This window comes from Salvelinus alpinus, chromosome 13 (assembly GCF_045679555.1).
Source record: "Salvelinus alpinus chromosome 13, SLU_Salpinus.1, whole genome shotgun sequence".
Lineage (NCBI taxonomy): Eukaryota > Metazoa > Chordata > Actinopteri > Salmoniformes > Salmonidae > Salvelinus > Salvelinus alpinus.
This window is the reverse complement of record NC_092098.1, coordinates 16,910,476-16,935,907: the sequence shown is the minus strand read 5'-3', so window position 1 is coordinate 16,935,907 and position 25,432 is coordinate 16,910,476. Positions and strand designations below refer to the sequence as shown.

At 46.2% G+C, this 25,432-nt stretch overlaps 1 protein-coding gene across 20 annotated transcripts in view; it reads right to left on the bottom strand.

The window, feature by feature from the left end:
* Positions 1-25,432, bottom strand: part of LOC139537211 (RNA-binding protein Musashi homolog 2-like) — a 350,657-nt gene that overhangs the window by 223,969 nt on the left and 101,256 nt on the right. For 19 of the 20 annotated variants that reach the window (XM_071338269.1, XM_071338270.1, XM_071338267.1 and 16 more), the window contains one exon: positions 1,458-1,550. The exons of the other annotated variant lie outside the window; for it this stretch is intronic. In XM_071338269.1, the coding sequence (XP_071194370.1) occupies positions 1,458-1,550 (93 nt within the window). The remainder of the gene's footprint in view (positions 1-1,457; positions 1,551-25,432) is intronic. 20 annotated transcript variants of the gene reach the window in all.

Sequence of the window (25,432 nt, the reverse complement as noted above, 5' to 3'; positions counted from 1 at the left end):
AAGTCTCTCTTTCTCCTTTTCTCTCTCCTCACTAAAGCATTCTAGACATGTACATCCCAGACATCTGAATGACGAGCCCTGCTGCCACTGCTGTGGCCACATCCCCCCTCCTTCCCCCTTTCTCCATCCTTCTGTGGAGGAGAAACTAAATGAATTGGTTTTCTTTCTCCGGGCGACTCCTAAGAGCGCAGCGTGTGTGGTGATAATGGCGGGTTGCATTGGACAGCCAGGTTATTTAATAAATGGTGGGATGCGTGTCACAGAGGGGATGCAGCGGAACAGACACAGACACCATCAGCCAGCCAGGCAGGCAGAAGAGACAGCCACTTCCTGCCCACCTCCCCTTCTAATAACACCTAGGCTAACAACTGTGATTTCCTCCCTGTCTGTGACACACACACACACACACACACACACACACACACACACACACACACACACACACACACACACACACACACACACACACACACACACACACACACACACACACACACACACACACACACACACACACACACACACACACACACACACACACACAATCAGACTGATTTGTTTGTCTCCTCACAAGTGTTTGAGGATTCCTTAATGAGGGAAAAAAAACTTTGCATAATCAAGTCAATCATGTCATTCAATCAAGTCGACATTTGTGTTGAGCCCTTTTCAGTCTGGATGATTACAACCAAGCCCGCTCTGAATATTTACTTGCTGCTCCACGCTGCTGGGCTCAGCTATGGCTTCACTGCTACTTCCTCCCCTTGTGAGTCATCTTCTTTTGGAATAACATTCAAGCTAGTGCCCTGGCCTGTGCTCTGCTCCCATACCCAGGAGCTAAATTACCACTGACCATAATTACCATGGAACTACATATCACTGGGGAGTTATATGGCTGTGTTAAAGGATTTACATACCCATGATTGACTTAACTGGCCATTCAGAAATACAGAGATTATATCACACACAGAGATGAGATGTGCAGTACATGCTCAAAGGACAATTATTGAGGTCAAGTACTGAGTTGATATTGTAGAGGAAGCATCCTCAGATTCACACAAGGTGACCTTGAGCTGAAATCTAATATCAAATCAAATCAAATTGTATTGGTCACATACACATATTTAACAGATGTTATTGCGGGTGTAGCGAAATGCTTGTGTTCCTAGCTCCAATAGTGCAGTAGTATCTAACAATACATATGAATATGTATCTGAGTACAGTGGGTGAGTGAAGGCACTATGGATGTAATTCTGCAGATCTCTTGCAGTATGTTTGGCTGTGTATTTGCATGTCCACATCCCCTTCACTCAGAATGGACTGGGAGGTTAGTCATAGACCACAGCCTGGAAACAGCAGCCGAGGACAGCGACAGGGTATGAACACCCTCCAACCCACACTGAAATGGTTTGCCTACTGCCAGACCATACAAGGGAGGGACCCAAAATGATTCTCCTTACCTTCCCAAACTGTTCAAAATACTGCTTCACATCTTCCACTACCGTGTTGGCTGACAATCCGCCCACAAATATTTTCTTTGTTCTTGTGACCATCTGGAGAGAGAAAAGAGATGGGTGATCAGGCTTCAAACGCATCACAACACCTTTAATGTGAGTCCAAACATAAGATCAGCTCTAGACTGGCCCCTCCATAAGGGATGGAAGAGTAAGGGAGATAAAGCGAGAGAGAAGAGAAAGGAGGGGCCTCTCTATTGTCATGGTGAGACTTCCTTTTGTGGAAAGCATTGTGTACACTTAGAAAAAAGGGTTCCAAAAGGGGTCTTCGGCTGTCCCCATAGAAGAACCCTTTTGGGTTCCATGTAGAATTCTCTGTGGAAAGGGTTTTACATGGAACCCAAAAGGGTTCTGTAATAGAGGGGACAGACAAAGAACCCTTATGGGTTCTAGATAGCATTTTTTCCCCCAAAAGTGTATGAGAGGGACCCTTTTCCCTTGCCTGCTATGAGAGAAAATATAATACTTATTTGGCATGGTCTTTCAGATCTAATGTTGATGCAAACTCTAAAGGCCCCCCCTAAAGGCACTCTCTAACCTCAAAAACAGGCAAGAACGCATAGTAGTGCTGCAGCCTGTGGTAAGAATCTGTCAAAGAGGAATGTTTTATTATACATCTAACAATGTCATTTCAGATTGCACTTAACTTTAACAAACACTGCTATCTCTAATCAAAACATATTTCATTTCAACAGGGCAAAACAGAGTGTGGCACAATTAAAGCCTACATTTCATCGTTTTAAACGCCACTGACATGTTTGTTTTTGCTCCACAAAACATTAAGGTACTTTACATTTGATCCAAAACACTCAACACTTAAGACAGTCACAAAGAAATACATAATTTATTATTTTTCAAAACACAATTAGCTTGTGCTGGAGGAAGGAATCAGAGTGCATTAAAGCCTCAATTAATTCCAAAGTAGCAGAAATATTAAGGATTATTACCCACGCCATCAGAAAGGGCAACATGGCACAGCTAAGTGCATCTGCAGCAGAGTGTGCACAGAGCATTTCAAAAACACAAGGAGTTCTGGGGGAAATAGGAAATTGTCACAATAAGATAAACAGCGTTAGAACACTGTTCCTTCTGAGATAACGAATGACTCCAACCTCATTACTCACAAGCTGTTACTGAAATGTCCAGAGAAATGATGGCACTCCTTAACATGGTAGTACCACACATTCATGTATGCACGAGTGCACACACGCATACATACACATACACACACGCACACACCCCAGCACTCTCTTTTCTCCTCCCGGGCCGCAGTTCTCAGGACAGGCCTGCTGGTTTTGACTAGCAGAAGTGACTTTTCATAACAGGTTAGGAGAACTTACACAACAGGTTAAGATAATTAACGTGGCAGGTTAGGATAATTACCGTGGCAGGTTAGGATAATTAACGTGGCAGGTTAGGATAATTAACGTGGCAGGTTAGGATAATTACCGTGGCAGGTTAGGATAATTAACGTGGCAGGTTAGGATAATTAACGTGGCAGGTTAGGATAATTAACGTGGCAGGTTAGGATAATTAACGTGGCAGGTTAGGATAATTAACGTGGCAGGTTAGGATAATTACTGTGGCAGGTTAGGATAATTAACGTGGCAGGTTAGGATAATTAGGTAAAGGTTAGGAATATGGTTAGGGGCTCCCGAGTGGCACAGCGATCTAAGGCACTGCATCTCAGTGCTAGAGGCGTCACTACATACCCTGGTTCGGATTCCAGGTTGTATCACAACCGGCCGTGATTGGGAGTACCATAAGGCGGCGCACAATATGCCGGGTCGTCCGGGTTATGCAGGGTCGTCTGCAGGGTCGTCCGGGTTAGGGTTTGGCCGGGGTAGGCCATTATTGTAAATAAGAATTTGTTCTTAACTGACTTGCCTAGTGAAATAAAGGTTAAATAAAAAAATAAAAGCTAAAATGTAAAAATTGTCCCTTATGCAACTGTAACATATCCAACTCCAACCAGGCCTGGTCTGAGAACACCCTGCATTTGCACTAATGTGATTCTGCTTCCGGGCCATTAGCATGGAACTCATCCCATTTCTGTGACACCCGGTCACCATGCAAATTGTGGCGGCGGGTTGTTGTGCCGTAGCCCAGGCTGGGGTAATGCAGCTGTATCCTCCCCCCTATCTCGTTCCCCCTCCTCCCCAGGCCCTGAGACTCCAGGGTTATCAGCCCTGCCGTCGTCGCCAGCAACCACAGCCACGGCAGCTGGTGATAAAAGGCTATGTGGGTATTTATCAACATCACTCACTTTTATCACTGGCAATCTTGGTAATAGAAACACAAGCCAGTGTTCATCTCTGCTAGCCCTCCTACATCTTTTACAGCTGTTTCACCTGCTTCCCTTGATAGATAATCTGACTGTCTTCCCCAGCCATTGTAAGTCATTTTCAGCGAGGGTGCTCCCCCAGCCTGTCTGTAGCCAGTTAAGTTTTTAGCGCTGTCTTTATACTTTCTGACAGGGCTGCCCAAAGGCTGATGGGATTTCTAGAGCCCTGGAACAACGCAATTACTTTCCCTATTTCTCTCTCCATGGTGACAACAGACAACAGGCCTCTCTCGCTTCTTTCTCCTCTCTAGGGAAATGGCTGCAGAGTGTTTGGTGTTTCCACTGAGTGACTAAGGAGGAGGGGGGCTCTGTGTGTGTGTGTGTGTGTGTGTGTGTGTGTGTGTGTGTGTGTGTGTGTGTGTGTGTGTGTGTGTGTGTGTGTGTGTGTGTGTGTGTGTGTGTGTGTGTGTGTGTGTGTGTGTGTGTGTGTGTGTGTGTGTGTGTGTGTGTGTGTGTGTGTGTGTGTGTGTGTGTGTGTGTGTGTGTGTGGTAGATTTCCAGTCAGAACAAACAAGCCAGTTGTAAAAATCCAACAACTCTGACGGCTCGTAGAACAGAATAAATCTGCATAGAGTAAAACAAAGTGTTGTGAGACTGTTTTCTGGGAGACTAGCAGGACCTAGGGATGTGTTCCCTGTCCATAGGGATCACTGTCAATATGTCCAGCACACCCTGCAGTCAGTCCACAGACATAGAGGACAGAGAGGAGCTGCAACCTTAACTTCCCGCTCAACTCAACATGCATCAGGCCAGGCTGGGGATACCGACTGCAGCCTCCAAGGACACACTTACCCCTGCAATCATCCACGCTGTCTCTGAATGCATTACCAGCTATGATATATTGTGTGATTAGCTCATTTCAAAAGGACTATTCCTAATCTAAAAAGCAGCAGAGAACTCAGATGAGATAGGAACTGATTGGTGGGAGGGCGACTCTCCAGTGTGTGTGTGTTTGTCTGTCTCTGTGTGTGTGTGTGTGTGTGTGTGTGTGTGTGTGTGTGTGTGTGTGTGTGTGTGTGTGTGTGTGTGTGTGTGTGTGTGTGTGTGTGTGTGTGTGTGTGTGTGTGTGTGTGTGTGTGTGTGTGTGTGTGTGCGCGTACACTTCCTTGCCTTCTCCCATCCAGTCAGCGCAGGGATTGAGAGGTGGAGGTGATGGAGGGAATTGCAGCTCCTTTTAATAATGTGTTTTAACAGCGAAATGGGCGGCTATTTAAGGGGGAAAGGGGTGGCTGTGTAACGAGGAAAGGGGCGGCTGTGCTGTACTGTTAATACTCAGGGATTTGTGGATTCAGCGACTGCAGTTAATATGGCAGCCTTTCATTATCTGTATACATTTGAGGAGTTCTATGTGGGCTATGAACAGCGGGAAGGGAGACCGGGTCCAGCAGCAGGACTGCTATAAGATATGACAGGTATGAAGATGTATACAGCACAGACAAGCCAGAGCAATTGTTACCTCCAACATTACAGAGAAAGTGGGTCGGCAGATAGCCTAGCAGTTAGAGCTTTGGGCCAGTAACCAAATAGTGGTTTGAATACCCGAGTCGACAAGATGAAAAATATGTTGCCCTAATTTGCTCCAGGGGTGACGTACTACTATGGCTGACCCTGCAAAACAACACATTTCACTGCACCTATCCGGTATGTGACAATACAAAACATTATCATTAAGATAAATATAGTGTACGGCAGTGGAAAACCAGAATGACAGCACAAAGAGCATATAAAATATTAGATCATTACTTTTTGCACTTACAAAACAGAACAAAGTTCTCGCTCTGAGTTCGACAGGTTTTCAGCTCATTTTTCCAGAGACCCAACTAGTGAAGGACACTCACAAGCTGAGAAGGTTCCTACTATGTTTCCTGCAGAACCTGCAAGTTCAGTTAAAAACGATATGATGTTGAGACAAAAGAGACAAATCCCCTATAGGAGAGGAGGTGAGCCCATCCTCCCTGTAGGCTAGTCCGCCCCAGCTTCCCACCGACCAGGGAGGCCCTGTAGTGTTTTGTTCTCCCAGAGCCCCGTGTTCCCACGAGTCTATATATTGATCTACTACAGTCAACTACACAGGGCAGTGTGATGAGTTACTACCTCTCTACCAAGGCCAGGGTTTAACCCTCCGCTTCCCCAATCAACTGGATACACCAAGGCACCACAACAAAGACAAGTCCCATTTGTCATCACAATTTCCTTATCTGAAAAATGGACACTCCAATATTCATCTAAGATACCCCATATCAAATCCAAATCAAATCAAATTATATTGGTCACATACACATGGTTAGCAGATGTTATTGCAAGTGTAGCGAAATGCTTGTGCTTCTAGTTCCGACAGTGCAGCAATATCTAACATGTAATATCTAACAATTCCACAACAAATACCTAATGGAATAAGGAACGGAATGGAATAAGAATATATAAATATAAATATATGGATGAGCAATGACAGAGCGGCATAGGCTAAGATGCAATAAGATCAAAGTGACTATAAAGGCCAGAGGTTTCTCAAGGCAGTCTTGTTCCAGAGCACAGCTGCTACTGGCTCAGAGGAGGTCTGACAGTGAGGGGTTAAAGCTGGGGAGGGAGCCCCTCACTCTCCCCTCCATCCTCTCCATCAAACCCTTAGGGCCCAGGCTTAGCATCAACAGCACCACTTGATACTGCCATGCTCCTGATTAACTGCAACAGTGTTTGTTGACAACTGATTTTTTAACCAGGTAACTTTGACTCTTTTCTAAAATAAGGACACTTGTCTGACAACAAGCAATCCAGGCTAAAGCCCTTGCTTGATAAGAAAGCTACCCCCCCCCCCCCCAATCCTTAATCACAGACAGTCTTGTGTACCAGCCATGATTATTTCCAAAGCTAGCTGATTACACCGCCACAACAATCCACTATAGGAGACCCCCCCCCATGAGTGCTTAGACTCCCCATCCCCACTCCCACCCCAGCCACCTCTCACCCCGGTGTCTAAGATCACATAGCCAGCTCTGATTACAGGGTATGGTCCCCTCATCATAGTCCAGAGCCTCTCAAGGCTACAGCTCACAGCCACCTGGAGGGGGAGAAATCATCCCAGGAAGTTGTGTGTCATTTCTCATGATAAGAGATAGCGGAACACATAAAATAGAAAGGCCCCCATAGCAGTTAGTTGTTTTTAGCTCCGATTCATCTAATGGTAACAGGAAGATTACTGGCATGGGGAGAGACGTCGACTGGCCTTGTTGATGAGCGAGCGGGTGAGAGCACAGAGGGCATCTGTCAGAGCAGTGTAGACCTGATCAAAGCCCTCAACCCTGGGGACACATAAACACTCAACACTCTGTTACACCATGGCCAGCCCAGATAAATATGACATCTGTTCTGTTTGACAACGAATTCGTGCAGAATATGTACTACTGCCACTATATCAATAAAAGCTTTGTTTAATGTGTGAGTGCATTATGAAAGGAAGAGAGAGAGAGAATGTGAATGAACGACAGAAAGATAGAGAAGTGGGACAAGAAGCAGTAGGTATGAATTGTCCTGTGCTAGTGTTCTGTAGCTAGGAGAGAGGTCAGGATAAAGAGTGAACATTGGGCCAAGCTTCTCCTCTCTCCTCCTGCCCTTTTGAGAACTGGTCCAATCTCAGCTCTAGTGTGCATAAATAGATGACTAATTTGATAATTACAATACAATTAGGGCTGAAGAGATGAGAGAGGGATAGATGCTTAGCGCAAATGCGGACTGACAGGCCCAAGAACTCAAGCCCAGGATTACACCAGCCATTTGCACAAGGACAGCAAACAAGTGCTGCCACAGATAGGCTGGAATGAGAGAGAGAGGCTGTTAAGCGCAGGGCGCAGGCTAATGAAAGGCCTGGATCCAACTAGTAAAGACCTTTTCAAGCCCCGGTGCAATCAGCAATCTGATGCTAACGCTTCAGGCCAGCCACCTCCTGGATCAAACTGCAATGCTGCTGCTCTACCAAGTCATTCAGCTAGCAGGCAGGCAAGCTGGCTGGCTGTTCCAAAACGTGCTTTTGAATAAGCGGGTGGGGGGCTAATGATGTGAGCTGTTGTTGTTGTTCACACAGGGAAAGTGATGAGAGTCTCAGGGAGGGAGAGCGGTGTGGAGGCTGAGGGTGACACTGTGATTTAGTGCTTGAGAGAGGCCGCTGTGTGTAGATGGCGCTTTCTGAAAAGGTAACGTTGTGTAGTAAACATGGTGAGGTATGGCCCAGGTCTCCTTTTAATCTGACAGATTAGCTGTACTTCACACTCTGCCTGTACAGTTATGAAGATGGATAGGAGCAGCTTATGGCTGATGATAGGACCCTGGAGATGCATGGGCTCATACTCAACCAGAACATTCTCACTGCATTCCAATGAGCCTCTGTGTGATCAGTAAAACATTAGCATCCCAATAACAGGCAAGTAAGACGAAGCGGCCAAATCCAGAATGACTCTTAAGAGCTGTTCTGAAATATGAATGTTATGCTAATGAGATACTTGCTTACGGACATATCTTGAGTACTTGAGCAAGGGGAGTTATAACCATTTAACAAATTACCTAGACAATGAGGCTCGGAGCAGTATACTAAAGAGACTGGGTATCTCTGCACCCTTACTTCCTTTACTGGCTATGCCTGTTAGGAAACACAACATGTCATGTGTCTTCAGAGTACAGAGAGAACAGTCTGGTTATTATTTGTAATTTTGAATTAATCTTTTAATGATGCACTTAAAACAAATATTCTAAACTAGCTGGCCTGAGAAACTAACCTTGTTGCCAGTCTATTTAGCTAACATTCTAGTCCTTGTACTCCGTGACATGTGCCAAAGACATTATGACAATTTCACACGTGACATGGAGTACAAGGAGTGTATTGTTAGCTGAAACAGACTGGAACCAGGCTATTGAGAAGCATGACAGTCTAAGGGACTAGGACAGTAGGTAGACTAAGAGAGATAGCACACTCCAGACCCCATGTCAAACCCCACATCAAACCCCACGTCAAACCCCATGTCAAACCCCACATCAAACCCCATGTCAAACCCCACATCAAACCCCACGTCAAACCCCACATCAAACCCCATGTCAAACCCCATGTCAAACCCCACATCAAACCCCACGTCAAACCCCACATCAAACCCCATGTCAAACCCCATGTCAAACCCCACATCAAACCCCATGTCAAACCCCTCGTCAGACCCCACATCAGACCCCACGTCAGACCGAATGTCAGACCCCCTGTCAGACCCCACGTCAAACCCCATGTCAGACCCCACGTCAGACCCCTCGTCAGACCCCATGTCAAACCCCTCGTCAAACCCCATGTCAAACCCCATGTCAAACCCCATGTCAAACCCCATGTCAAACCCCATGTCAAACCCCATGTCAAACCCCATGTCAAACCCCTCGTCAGACCCCACGTCAGACCCCACGCCAGACCGAATGTCAGTCCCACGTCAAACTCCATTCAGACCCCAAGTCAGACCCCATGTCAGACCGAATGTCAGTCCCACGTCAAACTCCATTCAGACCCCAAGTCAGACCCCATGTCAGACCCCATATCAGACCCCATGTCAGACCCCATGTCAGACCGAATGTCAGAACCCATGTCAGACCCCATGTCAGACCGAATGTCAGACCCCATGTCAGACCGAATGTCAGATCCCATGTCAAACCCCCTGTCAGACCCCATGTCAGACCGAATGTCAGACCCCATGTCAGACCCCCTGTCAGATCCCATGTCAGACCCCCTGTCAGACCCCATGTCAGACCGAATGTCAGATCCCATGTCAGACCCCATGTCAGACCCCCTGTCAGACCCCATGTCAGACCCCATGTCAGACCGAATGTCAGATCCCATGTCAGACCGAATGTCAGACCCCATGTCAGACCCCATGTCAGACCGAATGTCAGATCCCATGTCAGACCGAATGTCAGATCCCATGTCAGACCCCATGTCAGACCTTATGTCAGACCCCCTGTCAGACCCTGTGTCAGACCCCCTGTCAGATCCCATGTCAGACCGAATGTCAGACTCCATGTCAGACCTGAATGTCAGATCGAATGTCAGACCCCCTGTCAGACCCCCTGTCAGACCCCATCTCAGACCCCATGTCAGACCCCATGTAAGACCGAATGTCAGAACCCACGTCGCAGACCCCATGTCAGACCCCGTGGTTTCAGAGCTGGTCATGGGTGCACCTCAGCCACGCTCAAGGTCATAAACGATATCTTAACCGCCATCGATAGGAAACAATACTGTGCAGCCGTATTCATTGACCTGGCCAAGGCTTTTGACTCTGTCAATCACCACATCCTCATCAGCAGACTCGACAGCCTTGGTTTCTCTAATGATTGCCTCGCCTGGTTCACCAACTACTTCTCTGATCGAGTTCAGTGTGTCAAATCGGAGGGTCTGTTGTCCGGGCCTCTGGCAGTCTCTATGGGGGTGCCACAGGGTTCAATTCTTGGACCGACTCTCTTCTCTGTATACATCAATGATGTCGCTCTTGCTGCTGGTGATTCTCTGATCCACCTCTACGCAGACGACACTATTCTGTATACTTCTGGCCCTTCTTTTGACACTGTGTTAACAACCCTCCAGGCGAGCTTCAATGCCATACAACTCTCCTTCCGTGGCCTCCAATTGCTCTTAAATACAAGTAAAACTAAATGCATGCTCTTCAACCGATCGCTGCCTGCACCTGCCCGCCTGTCCAACATCACTACTCTGGACGGCTCTGACTTAGAATATGTGAACAACTACAAATACCTAGGTGTCTGGTTAGACTGTAAACTCTCCTTCCAGACTCACATCAAACATCTCCAATCCAAAGTTAAATCTAGAATTGGCTTCCTATTCCGTAACAAAGCATCCTTCACTCATGCTGCCAAACATACCCTTGTAAAACTGACCATCCTACCAATTCTCGACTTCGGTGATGTCATTTACAAAATAGCCTCCAAAACCCTACTCAATAAATTGGATGCAGTCTATCACAGTGCCATCCGTTTTGTCACCAAAGCCCCATATACTACCCACCACTGCGACCTGTACACTCTCGTTGGCTGGCCCTCGCTTCATACTCGTCGCCAAACCCACTGGCTCCAGGTCATCTACAAGACCCTGCTAGGTAAAGTCCCCCCTTATCTCAGCTCGCTGGTCACCATAGCAGCACCTACCTGTAGCACGCGCTCCAGCAGGTATATCTCTCTGGTCACCCCCAAAACCAATTCTTCCTTTGGCCGCCTCTCCTTCCAGTTCTCTGCTGCCAATGACTGGAACGAACTACAAAAATCTCTGAAACTGGAAACACTTATCTCCCTCACTAGCTTTAAGCACCAGCTGTCAGAGCAGCTCATAGATTACTGCACCTGTACATAGTCCATCTATAATTTAGCCCAAACAACTACCTCTTTACCTACTGTATTTATTTATTTATTTATTTTGCTCCTTTGCACCCCATTATTTCTACATTTACATTTAAGTCATTTAGCAGACGCTCTTATCCAGAGCGACTTACAAATTGGTGCATTCACCTTATGATATCCATGATACCTTCTATCTCTACTTTACACTTTCTTCCACTGCAAACCAACCATTCCAGTGTTTTGTTTTTTTTACTTGCTATATTGTATTTACTTCGCCACCATGGCCTTTTTATATTTTTATTTATTTATATATATATTTTGTTTGCCTTCACCTCCCTTATCTCACCTCACTTGCTCACATTGTATATAGACTTATTTTTCACTGTATTATTGACTGTATGTTTGTTTTACTCCATGTGTAACTATGTGTTGTTGTATGTGTCGAACTGCTTTGCTTTATCTTGGCCAGGTCGCAATTGTAAATGAGAACGTGTTCTCAATTTGCCTACCTGGTTAAATAAAGGTGAAATAAAAAATAAATAAAAATGTAAGACCGAATGTCAGAACCCACGTCGCAGACCCCATGTCAGACCGAATGTCAGACCCCACATCACAGACCCCCTGTCAGACCCCACATCAGACCCCACGTCAGACCCCACGTCAGACCGAATGTCAAATCGAATGTCAGACCCCATGTCAGACCCCATGTCAGATCCCACTTCAGACCCCATGTCAGACCCCGTGTCAAACCCCCTGTCAGCGACAGTGTCCTGGACCCCTTTCCCCCTCCGGCCCTGCCGTGTCAAACCCCATGTCAGCGACAGTGTCCTAGACCCCTTTCCCCCTCCGGCCCTGCCGTGTCAAACCCCATGTCAGCGACAGTGTCCTAGACCCCTTTGCCCCTCCGGCCTTGCCGTGTCAAACCCCATGTCAGCGACAGTGTCCTAGACCCCTTTCCCCCTCCGGCCCTGACGTGTCAAACCCCATGTCAGCGACAGTGTCCTGGACTCCTTTCTCCCTCCGGCCCTGACGTGTCAAACCCCATGTCAGCGACAGTGTCCTGGACTCCTTTCCCTCCCTGGCCCTGCCGTGTCAAACCCCATGTCAGCGACAGTGTCCTAGACCCCTTTCCCCCTCCGGCCCTGACGTGTCAAACCCCATGTCAGCGACAGTGTCCTGGACTCCTTTCCCCGTCCGGCCCTGACGTGTCAAACCCCATGTCAGCGACAGTGTTCTGGACTCCTTTCCCCCTCCGGCCCTGCCGTGTTAAATCCCATGTCAGCGACAGTGTTCTGGACTCCTTTCCCCCTCCGGCCCTGCCGTGTTAAACCCCATGTCAGCGACAGTGTCCTGGACTCCTTTCCCTCCCTGGCCCTGCCGTGTTAAACCCCATGTCAGCGACAGTGTTCTGGACCCCTTTCCCTCCTCCCTGGCCCTGTGTGTCAGACTCTGAGGCAGTAACAGTGTCCTGGACCCCTTTCCCTCCCTGGCCCTGCCGTGTCAGACTCTGAGGCAGTAACAGTGTCCTGGACCCCTTTCCCTCCCTGGCCCTACCGTGTCAGACTCTGAGGCAGTAACAGTGTCCTGGACCCCTTTCCCTCCCTGGCCCTGCCGTGTCAGACTCTGAGGCAGTAACAGTGTCCTGGACCCCTTTCCCTCCCTGGCCCTGCCGTGTCAGACTCTGAGGCAGTAACAGTGACCTGGACCCTTTTCCCTCCTCCCTGGACCTCTGTGTCAGACTCTGAGGCAGTAACAGTGTCCTGGACCCCTTTCCCTCCCTGGCCCTACCGTGTCAGACTCTGAGGCAGTAACAGTGTCCTGGACCCCTTTCCCTCCCTGGCCTTGCCGTGTCAAACCCCATGTCAGCGACAGTGTCCTGGACCCCTTTCCCTCCCTGGCCTTGCCGTGTCAAACCCCATGTCAGCGACAGTGTCCTGGACCCCTTCCCCTCCCTGGCCCTGCCATGTCAGACTCCGGGGTTGAGCGCATTTTACGTCGGACGTACAGTTACAACCCACTTACGACCAACTGGTGCAACCGGCCCCTGAGGACTCAAGCACCACAGCAGCATTGTCTTACGTAAAAGAGCTTTACTGCATTGCGTAGGAGTGACGCCACCTGACGTAAGACAAAGCTACAGCAGAGCACTGCAGCCCCTGCAGGCTATAGCGTTATACTGTTAACTGTTATAGCCATTACACTGCCTGATTAGCCTGATTGACTATTTAGACCTAGGCATCATGTTGTGAAGTGTACAGATATTAACAGAAACACCATCAGGACACACAGTAAAAAATGCTTAGTGATGTACAACAGTACGCGCTGAGTAGCCCCTAGCCAGGCAGGGCAGGTGCCCCAGACAGAGGCCCCTACTGCTCCTTGTCTCCACCCAGCTGTGGGCCATGTTCCAGGGCCAGTGATACAATACTACATAGAGTGCCAGTGCCCTTCTCTAACTGCACCAGCATGAAACAACACCCTGCAGAGGGAGAGAGAGAGATAGGCTGGATCAGGGGTTGTCAGCTCTCTGACTGACCCCTACATTAATTGGTATTTTGTTTCACTGGACCTCCATCCCTCACTGTAAACTGCCTGTCAATCTGCCCCAACCCCCAGCCTCTGTCTGCCCTTGGCCCAGCGCCATCCTGAGGGTGGCCTGGAGAGCGGGCCACCTAGGCCAGATCCGGACTCTCTCTAACAAGCTGCCTTATAGGCTTGAGAACAGAGGTCCCGAGCTACAAACCACTTCTACCATTGTGTGAGGAAGGGAGGGAGGGAGCCTGTAATAAATCAAGCGATATGATTTGTGCTCATTTGTGCTTTGACAATTCCAGAAAAAACTAAACAACATTTCAGAGAAATCGGCTCTATTCTGTAAGCAATAATATTTTTGATAAAAACACTCTAACCTGATTTGACTGTAAATCATTTGTGACTTAAAACCATAATGGCTGGGTGAGTTAATAGTCTTTGTCAGACATTTAAACAGACATTTAAACATGGAACGATTAGTCAGTGCAATAACATACGCCATCTCTTCTGCTTCCTATGGATCTGTAATGTGAACGCCGCTGCAACAGCAAAGCAACTCCCACCCAGTAGTGTCACTTTCTGACTACTTCACTTCTCACAACTGCTGTAGGAGGATGTTCTCTCATGTGTCCCCCATATGACATTGATACGACAGAACATTTACTTCAGAAAAAACCTTCTTGCCTTACCACTGTTGCTAAGGAGTAGAGGGAAAAACAACAACCAGGGGATTAACTTCCAATTACGACAATGGTTCTTGTGACAACCCCCCCACCCCCACACAGCCCAGGATGGAGCTGTGCAGCGTAGCAAGAAGTACTGCAGCTGCTCTGCCTCTGGGGGCCAGGGACAGATGAGCAACAACACTATGGCAACAGCAGGAGCAGAGCAGAGGAGCCAAGAGAGGAGAGGAGACAGGAATACAGCTTCCACTTCTCCAACTCTCTCTCGCTCTCTCTCGCCCCTCTCACTCTCCTTCCCATTCCCTCTCTATTTTCCATACTCTCGCTCTCTCTCCCCCCCTCTCTCCCTCTCCCTCCCTCCTCCTCCACCCTACCCTGTTCATTCTACCTCACTAGCATCAATATGTGGCTTGCTAAGGTAATGTCTAAGGGGGTCCTTTGCAGCGTTTCCACTTCACATACTCCAAACTGGTTGACCCAGGTATATCTCTGAGGTCACACTGATCCTAGGTCAGTGAACATTACTTTAGTCTTATACTTATATAAAAAAGAGACAATGATAAAAACGACTGAGAGAAAAGCGCTTAAGGAAGACAGAGAAAAGACGGGTAATGTTAGTGTCTAGCGGGGAGTGGTTAGGTTGAGGCTAAGTGGTAAGTTGAGCCACCCTTGTTTCGAGGAAACCATACATAAAATGAATTATTTGAACAAATATTTAGGAAGAGGTCCTTATCACATGAAGTTTGTAAAGGAAGAAACCTCATAGAAAAAGTTAGGATCAAAAAATTATTTTCACAAAGTCAAATGAATCTATTGTGTTATAGGTTTCAAGATGCTTGTACTGTACTAAACCAATGTAGATAGTTTAATACATCAGTTGGGGTATCTATAAGATACATTATGAGGTCCTAAATGTAGCATGAAAGGGCATCCTTGTAGCTATATGGGCTAATATAGCCAAAATGTTTGCCTTGGGGTAAGTTGAGCCAATGGCCATGGGGTAAGTCGAGCCAATGGCCACCATACCCCATACAAATGATGGTAATTTTTTTTAGCAATGTGTCATGTATATCCAGGGTTTTTCTGCCATTGAAATCCTTGGGCGGGGCACCTAGTGTAAGCATTTTTTTTGGTAGCCTAGAATAGTAGGAAATGTGATTTAAAATTGTAACATTTTCTCTCATCTGCATGGCAAAATGTGTAGAATTTCAGGAAATTTGCTTTAAAACTGCAAAAATGTCTCTCAGCTCCATGGAAAAATGTGTATAATTGCAGGAAATTGGATTTAAAATTCGAACATTTAGGGCCTCCCGAGTGGCACAGCGGTCTAAGGAACTGCATCGCAGTGCTATAGGCATCACTACAGACCCAGGTTAGATTCCGTGCTCTATCACAACCAGCCGTGATCGGGAGTCCCATAGGGCGGCGCATAATTGGCCCAGTGTCATAGGGTTTGGCCGGGGGGGCTTTACTTGGCTCATCGCGCTCTAACGACTCCTTGTGGTGGGCTGGGTGCCTGCAGGCTGACCCCGGTCGCCAGTTGAACAGTGTTTCCTCCGACACATTGGTGCGGCTGGCTTCCGGGTTAAGCGGGCCGGTGTTAAGAAGCGCGGTTTGGCGGGTCATGTTTCAGAGGACGCATGACTCGACCTTCGCCTCCCGAGCCCGTTCGGGAGTTGCAGCAATAAGACAAGATCGAAATTGTGGAGAAAAAGGGGGTAAAATGTCACACCCCCGTCACGCCTACCACCTAAGCCCCTATTTGATCAAGAGTGAATATGAACTCAATGTGCATTTTTATTGTTACAGAGCAGACATCATCATGCCCCATGTAACCCCCTTGAGGTTCTTGAGAGAGCAGTCAAGGAAGTAAGACAAGGGAACAGTGGCGGCCCGCCCATTAGGGCGTTAGGGGTGGCACCCCACTTGTGATTGATCAAGGTACAAAAAGTACAAATATTTGTATTTAAAAAAATCTATATAATTTATGGATTAGGTTTTATATGCTCACAAAAATGCAGTAAATGGGTAAATGTTCCTGTTTAAAAAATATATTGTTCAAAACAAGTTACTTATTACGCTGCCCCTCAGTGAATCTGCTAACAGCAACAGATGAAGGTGAACTGCCCCAATGAAATTTCAGGATTTCATAGCATAAACAGCACAAAGTAAATGGACAGTCCTGGGGCATTCAAATGTGCGCTCAGTCAGAACTTCTAGGTCTACTCTCCCTCCCAATGAGTCTCTCGCGCCAAACGGCTTACTTCCACAAGTGAGACTAGATCTGCTCTATCATGTACAAATGGCGCTATAGTAAAAAGCTAATTGTAATTAACTTGTAAATAAATAATCATAACAGTCATGGGAGCCTGGGACCTGATAATCCGGATATCTACATCCAACAAGCGTCGAAGGACAGAGGGATACATTAGCTAGAACCTTCTCAGCACAGATCTGGTAGGACAAAAAGCATGGCCAATTTTGTTTCCCCCCCATGTTGTTCAGAAGGTTCTACTGTAGGTGACAGGGGAACAGCATAAAACCTGGTGTATCACAAAACATGATCATATTAATTAGCCAGCTACAGTCATTTTGAGAAACATTGAGAAATAGTTTGGTAGATGTCTGGGTCAAAAGAACCAGTTATCTACCTTTGATAAGCAGCTAGCTACCTATAGCTACTTTAGCTGGTAGCTTGCTACTGTAGCTAGTTAGCACCCATGCCAATCTCAAGTCTATCTAAACTAATATCTGACTAACTCGGAAATATGAAGTTATTTCAGAATGAACGTTAACTGGCTAGCGCATCATGCTTTGTGACATTATGTTAGATATCCTTAGCTAGATCATGTATTTTCACTTATTGCATCTGCATGCATGCTTTGTTCGTTTGTTCGTGAGCTGGCTGCTCGTTCTAAATAGTATCCTCGAATCTGTTCAAAACAGTGGCAGCAGGTGTTGTTCAAATGCACAGATAGCTTTATATATCTTCTCAAAGAAACTACCGGTAGTTCGAAAACTTGGCATCATAATTCTGTCATGCTGCTTTGTCGACAACTCCAACCACCACCACCCCACCCTCCCCGAAGTCCATTCGAGCAGCAGCAAGGGATGAAAAAATGTACTGAATGACACTGAAGAGGTACATTGTACCTGTGTGAAAGAGAGGCTATGATAGAGTAGCAGAGACACACAAGGTCTTATCTGATGACATGGAGTCTGAATGCAGAGAAATTGCCTACGAATTGGCATATTGTAACAATATTCCTGTCCCAGACAACTGGGTCAAGAAATGGAAGGGTAAGTGATATTGAACAGAGAGATCTATATCTGAATCTAGGGCGGCAGGTAGCCTTGCGGTTAAAAGCAAGGCACTTAACCCTAATTGCTCCTGTAAGTAGCTCTGGATAAGAGCATTGACTAAACATTTAAAATGTAAATATACAATATACCACACCCCCATTCCATGAGTTTGACTTACCAACACCCACTTACCCCAAGGTAGCTCAACTATTTTTGAACAAGCTATGTTTTCAAAACTGTTATGTTGACATGAATTCTGATTATTTCCAGGGATACACAACATCCTGAAATATATGTAGATATCGTTGTTAGAAAGAATACTTTATTTCTTTTGACGTAGTGATGCTAAATGTAAAAAATGTCTCAACTTATCCCACTCTCACCTATAATTTAAAGGCCATCATAAAGAACTGTTGACTTTTATGTAACTAACCATTTGGAAGAACAAGATAAATCTGTTTTTACAGTAGGAATCTCTTCCCTCCATTACGGGAACAGTCTGGCTGTTTTTACAGCAGTAATATTTTACATTAACAATCCCCTGTCCTCCAGAGTCTTATCTCGTTATTGTTCCCACTTCTATCATTGCAGCTCTAACACTGTGCGGTGTTAAAGTAACCCCAGACGAGGTTTGCAGTCCACTTAATTGATATGATTAACGTTCATCACTTAAGAGTATGTGTGTGTGCGGCTTAAAAATGACAAAAAGATGTCATCCTTTCAGAGAGAGGAGGATTGGGAGAGCATATAAAACCCTCCAGTTTTTGGTCATGCTTCACAGGGCCTCCAGAACAGAGTGGAATAATTCTCAGCTCTTACCATGCTCAGTAGAGCTCAGCCGCCGCAGCTAGAGCACGCCACAGATAATTGAATGGCCTCATTCTCAATGCTCAGTCATGGCTCAGAGGCAATCCTGACCACAGAGCTAGCTCATAACTAGGACACACAGTCACTTGTCCAGCGGCACAGTCGTTAAGCAGCAGCAGGTATACTGCTTGAAGACTGATGCTGATTATTTATGTTGTGGACACAACTGGTTTCACTGCCTGAATGCTACTCAAGGAAAGCAGACAATGGAGGTATTTTCCTTTAAAACGAGGCTAAATCTGGTGGGTGGTATTTTATCAATGCATATTTTACCATGGGAATATGTATGTTGTGTATTTGTGACTCGTTTCAGGAAACTAGGCGTATGTCACGTGTCACTACTTCACAGGAACGTCATTTGAACCGAAACTTTTTTAATTTTAATTTTTGGGCAGAAATTCCTTCTGGAACATGTGAACTTTCATTTTCCATAATAACTCCATGTGTATGCCATCTGTAAATATGAAAAAATGTTTAAATTAGAAGCCTAGTTGGTTTAGCCACAGAAAAAGGAAGAAACCTTCCAGCTAGCCATGATTGGCTGAGATAATGAGTGGGCTGGACATGCTGAGAGATGAGTTCGGATTGGTCTGCCATGTAGCAAGCTTCTGTCTATAACATGAGCTGGTCAGTACGTGTAGGTAATCCTTTCTAACACAGCTTTTTTGAAAGATATCATGTAGTAGAACTGCATAAGTGTTGCTCTCCGCTTTCTGGAGAACTGAGTTTTGAAATCAGTGGAATTAGAGTATGATAGCTAAGGAGATGAAGAAAATTCTGGTGTTTGATTGCAAATATGCAGATGGAGTCGAAAAGAGAACGCACAGAAGGCTGTTGTATAAAACACCTGTCTCCGGATTACATCTTCGAACTAAGGGCAACCATAGCATCCATGTATGATCTGTGTAGTAATGTTATTCGTATCTCAGAGCCATTTGCATTGCTAGTTATTGTCACGCCCTGACCTAAGAGAGCCTTTTTATGTCTCTATTTGGTTTGGTCAGGGTGTGATTTGGGGTGGGCATTCTATGTTTTTGTTTTCTATGATTTTGTGTTTCTATGTTTTGGCCGGGTATGGTTCTCAATCAGGGACAGCTGTCTATCGTTGTCTCTGATTGGGAACCATACTTAGGTAGCCCTTTTTCCCTCCTTTCGTTGTGGGTAGTTAACTTTGTTTGTGGCCCTGTAAGCCCTGTAAGCTTCACGGTTGTTTCTTTCGTTTGTTGTTTTGTTGGCGACATTTTTAATAAAAAGGAAAATGTACGCTTTCCACGCTGCACCTTGGTCTTCTTCCAGCATCGGCTGTGACAGAACTACCCACCACCAAGGGACCAAGCAGCGTGCGGAAACCTGGAGGACGAGCTGGACCGGGGAGGAGAGAATGGCAGGGGACAAGACCCGGTCACGGAAACCCGAGAGGCAGCTCCCCCCAAAAATGTTTGGGGGGGGGCACACGGGGGCGATTGGCGGAGTCGGAGTTTAGACCTGAGCCAACTCCCCGTGCTTACCGTGGGGAGCATGTGACTGGTCAGGCACCGTGTTATGGGGTGATGCGCACGGTGTCTCGAGTGAGCATTCACAGGCCGGTGTGCTCTGTGCCAGCGTCCCGCATTTGCCGGGTGGTAGTGGGCATCCAGCCAGAACGGGTTGTGCCATCTCTGCGCACGAGACCTCCAGTGCGCCTCCATGGCGCAGTGTATCCGGTGCCAGCGCCAAGAACCAAGCCTTCAGTATGTCTCCCCAGCCTGGTGAGTCCTGTGCCTGCTGCGTACCAGGCTGCCCATACGTCTCCTCACTCCAGTGATGATCCATGGCAAGAAGCCTCCAGTGATGATCCATGGCACGAAGCCTCCAGTGATGATCCATGGCAAGAAGCCTCCAGTGATGATCCATGGCACGAAGCCTCCAGTGATGATCCATGGCAAGAAGCCTCCAGTGATGATCCATGGCACGAAGCCTCCAGTGATGATCCATGGCAAGAAGCCTCCAGTGATGATCCATGGCACGAAGCCTCCAGTGAGGAGTCACGGCACGAAGCCTCCAGCGACGGTCCCCAGCCCGGAGCCTCCAGCGACGGTCCCCAGCCCGGAGCCTCCAGCGACGGTCTCCAGTCCGGAGCCTCCAGCGACGGTCTCCAGTCCGGAGCCTCCAGCGAGGGTGCCCAGTCCGGGGCCCGCAACAAGGGTGCCCAGTCCGGGGCCCGCAGCGAGGGTGCTCAGTCCGGGGCCCGCAGCAAGGGTGCCCAGTCCGGGGCCAGCAGCGAGGGCCAGACATTTTTAATAAAAAGGAAAATGTACGCTTACCACCCTGTACCTTGGTCTTCTCCCAGCATCGGCCGTGACAGTTATAGCCTAATGTTAGCTAGCTAACATTGAACCTGGTTGGTTAGCTACCTGCAGATTCATGCATGGTAGTAACATTAAGAGTTGGGATTATGGTTCATTGTTTAGCAAGCTAGCTAGCTAGCTACATGTCTCAACCAAAATACTCCACTATGCAAGTAACTATTTCAATAGAATGTATATGATATCACTGCAAACACTGTTGATAGACATAGCTGGTAAATTCACTCTGGCTACCTACTCCGATTTCATAGCACTCTCGTCTGAGTGTGCCAGAGCACAGAATAACTGCCAAATTTACGAACGCTCAATATGGTCGGTGTCAGTAAACGTTGGCAAAAAACATGATTAAATTGTTGCCAGCAGCACAGTTGCAGTCACCAATGCTCTGGATAACATAAAAACAGCCTAACCAGTTCTGCTAGGGTGAGTAAAATGGTCAGTGAGTTGTTCTCTCATTTGTGTCTGGAAGTAGCTAGCAAGCTAGTCAAAGAAAGCCAGTTAGCTTGGGTGATTGACTGCTGTTGTTCGATTAGAACGCTCTGATCAACCCTACTCCTCAGCCAGAGAGGCCAGTGTGTGCTCTGAACGCTCCGATTGCGAAACGCTCTGTATTTACGAACGGACAATCTGACAACCCTCTGAGTTTAGGAACACCAGGAACCTCAGAAACGCAGGAAGGTTAGCTAACATTACAGCGTTAGCTAATGGGGATGCTAATAAAAATTCACACAAATTCACACTCCGGCACCCCAGATTAAATTTACAAACACACCGTAGTATAAACCAGCCTTTAGTCTTGAAATCTTTGGTTGTTTAGTACATAGCCTCATGTGAATTCCTAAAGATATGGGTGGGGCTAAAGCTTAAGAGGGTGTGAACGATGCGGAATGGGTGTAGACAAAGAAGAGTTCTCCAGTAGGTACAGTCAGAAGTTGACATACACTTTAGCCAAATACATTTAAACACAGTTTAATACTAGTAAAAATTCCCTGTCTTAAGTCAGTTAGGATCACCACTTTATTTTAAGAGTGTGAAATGTCAGAATAATAGTTGAGAGAATGATTTATTTCAGCCATATTTCTTTCATCACATTCCCAGTGGGTCAGAAGTTTACATACACTCAATTAATATTTGGTAGCATTGCCTTTAAATTGTTTAACCTCTTTCAGCTAGGGGGCACTATTTTTATGTTTGGAAAAATAACGTTCCCAAGGTAAACGGACTATTTCTCAGGCCCAGATGCTAGAATATGGATATAATTGACAGATTAGGATAGAAAACACACTAAAGTTTCCAAAACTGTCAAAATATTGTCAGTGAGTATAACAGAACTGATTTTGAAGGCGAAAACCTGAGGAACTCCAACCCGGAAGTGCCTTTTATTTGGAAAAATCCCTGTTCCATTGCCTGCCCCTCGTCCATTTAAAAGGGTATCAACCAGATTCCTTTTCCAATGGCTTCCTCGGGCTGTGACCAGGCTTTAGACATAGTTTCAAGCTTTTATTTTGAAAAATGAGCGAGATTTATCAAAACGCGTCAGGTGTCCTTTGATTAGTTCATGCGCCCGAGAGATTTTCTTTCTCTGTAGTATTGAATAGTTTATCGTCCGGTTGAAATATTATCGATTATGTATGTTAAAAACAACCTGAGGATTGATTATAAAAAACGTTTGACATGTTTCTACGAACATTACGGATACTTTTGGGAATTTTCGTCTGCCCTTCAGGACCGGAACGAGAATATGGTTTTCTGAACATAACGCGCAAACCAAATGGCGTTTTTTGGTTATAAAACTAATCTTTATCGAACAAAAATAACATTTATTGTGTAACTGGGAGTCTCGTGAGTGCAATCATCCGAAGATCATCAAAGGTAAGCGATTAATTGTAATTGTATTGCTTTTCTGACTTTCGTGACCAAGCTCATTTGCGGCTAACTGTTCTTACTGTTTTGTCTAGTGATAGATAAACTCACAAACACTTGGATTGCCTTCGTTGTAAAGCATATTTTCAAAATCTGACACGATAGGTGGATTAACAACAAGCTAAGCTGTGTTTTGGTATATTTCACTTGTGATTTCATGATTATAAATATACAGTGGGGAGAACAAGTATTTGATACACTGACAATTTTGCAGGTTTTCCTACTTACAAAGCATGTAGAGGTCTGCCATTTTTATCATAGGTACACTTCAACTGTGAGAGACGGAATCTAAAACAAAAATCCAGAAAATCACATTGTATGATTTTTAAGTAATTAATTTGCATTTTATTGCATGACATAAGTATTTGATACATCAGAAAAGCAGAACTGAATATTTGGTAAGGAAACCTTAGTTTGCAATTACAGAGATCATACGTTTCCTGTAGTTCTTGACCAGGTTTGCACACACTGCAGCAGGGATTTTGGCCCACTCCTCCATACAGACCTTCTCCAGATCCTTCAGGTTTCGGGGCTGTCGCTGGGCAATACGGACTTTCGGCTCCCTCCAAAGATTTTCTATTGGGTTCAGGTCTGGAGACTGGCTAGGCCACTCCAGGACCTTGAGATGCTTCTTACGGAGCCACTCCTTAGTTGCCCTGGCTGTGTGTTTCGGGTCGTTGTCATGCTGGAAGACCCAGCCACGACCCATCTTCAATGCTCTTACTGAGGGAAGGAGGTTGTTGGTCAAGATCTCGCGATACATGGCCCCATCCATCCTCCCCTCAATACGGTGCAGTCGTCCTGTCCCCTTTGCAGAAAAGCATCCCCAAAGAATGATGTTTCCACCTCCATGCTTCACGGTTGGGATGGTGTTCTTGGGGTTGTACTCATCCTTCTATTCCTCCAAACACGGCGAGTGGAGTTTAGAGCAAAAAGCTCTATTTTTGTCTCATCAGACCACATGACCTTCTCCCATTCCTCCTCTGGATCATCCAGATGGTCATTGGCAAACTTCAGACAGGCCTGGACATGCGCTGGCTTGAGCAGGGGGACCTTGCGTGCGCTGCAGGATTTTAATCCATGACGGCGTAGTGTGTTACTAATGGTTTTCTTTGAGACTGTGGTCCCAGCTCTCTTCAGGTCATTGACCAGGTCCTGCCGTGTAGTTCTGGGCTGATCCCTCACATTCCTCATGATCATTGATGCCCCACGAGGTGAGATCTTGCATGGAGCCCCAGACCGAGGGTGATTGACCGTCATCTTGAACTTCTTCCATTTTCTAATAATTGTGCCAACAGTTGTTGCCTTCTCACCAAGCTGCTTGGCTATTGTCCTGTAGCCCATCCCAGCCTTGTACAGGTCTACAATTTATCCCTGATGTCCTTACACAGCTCTCTGGTCTTGGCCATTGTGGAGAGGTTGGAGTCTGTTTGATTGAGTGTGTGGACAGGTGTCTTTTATACAGGTAACGAGTTCAAACAGGTGCAGTTAATACAGGTAATGAGTGGAGAACAGGAGGGCTTCTTAAAGAAAAACTAACAGGTCTGTGAGAGCCGGAATTCTTACTGGTTGGTAGGTGATCAAATACTTATGTCATGCAATAAAATGCAAATTAATTACTTAAAAATCATACAATGTGATTTTCTGGATTTTTGTTTTAGATTCCGTCTCTCACAGTTGAAGTGTACCTATGATAAAAATGACAGACCTCTACATGCTTTGTAAGTAGGAAAACCTGCAAAATCGGCAGTGTATCAAATACTTGTTCTCCCCACTGTATATATATATTTTTTTCAGCGGTTGTTTATGAAAATGATCCCGCTAAAGGGATCCGTGCGTCAAGAAGTTAACTTGGGTCAAACATTCCGGGTAGCCTTCCAGAAGCTTCCCACAATAAGTTTGGTGAATTTTGGCCCATTCCTCCTGACAGAGATGGTGTAACTGAGACAGGTTTCTAGGCCTCCTTGCTCACACACGCTTTTTCAGTTCTGCCCACACATTTTCTACAGGATTGAGGTCAGGGCTTTGTGATGGCCACTCCAATACCTTGACTTTGTTGTCCTTAAGCCATTTTGCCACAACTTTGGAAGTATGCTTGGGGTGATCCATTTTGAAGACCCATTTGCGACCAAGCTTTAACTTCCTGACAGATGTCTTGAGATGTTGCTTCAATATATCAACATAATTTTCCTTCCTCACGATGCCATCTATTTTGTGAAGTGCACCAGTCCCTCCTGCAGCAAAGCATCCCCACAACATGATGCTGCTACCCCCGTGCTTCACGGTTGGGATGGTGTTCTTCGGCTTGCAAGCCTCCCTCTTTTTCCTCCAAACATAATGATGGTCATTATGGCCAAACAGTTCAATTTTTGTTTCATCAGACCAGAGGACATTTCTGCGAAAAGTATGATCTTTGTCCCCATGTGCAGTTGCAAACCATAGTCTGGATTTTTTATGGAGGTTTGGAGCAGTGGCTTCTTCCTTGCTGAGCAGCCTTTCAGGTTATGTCGATATAGGACTCGTTTTACTGTGGATATAGATACTTTTGTACCTGCT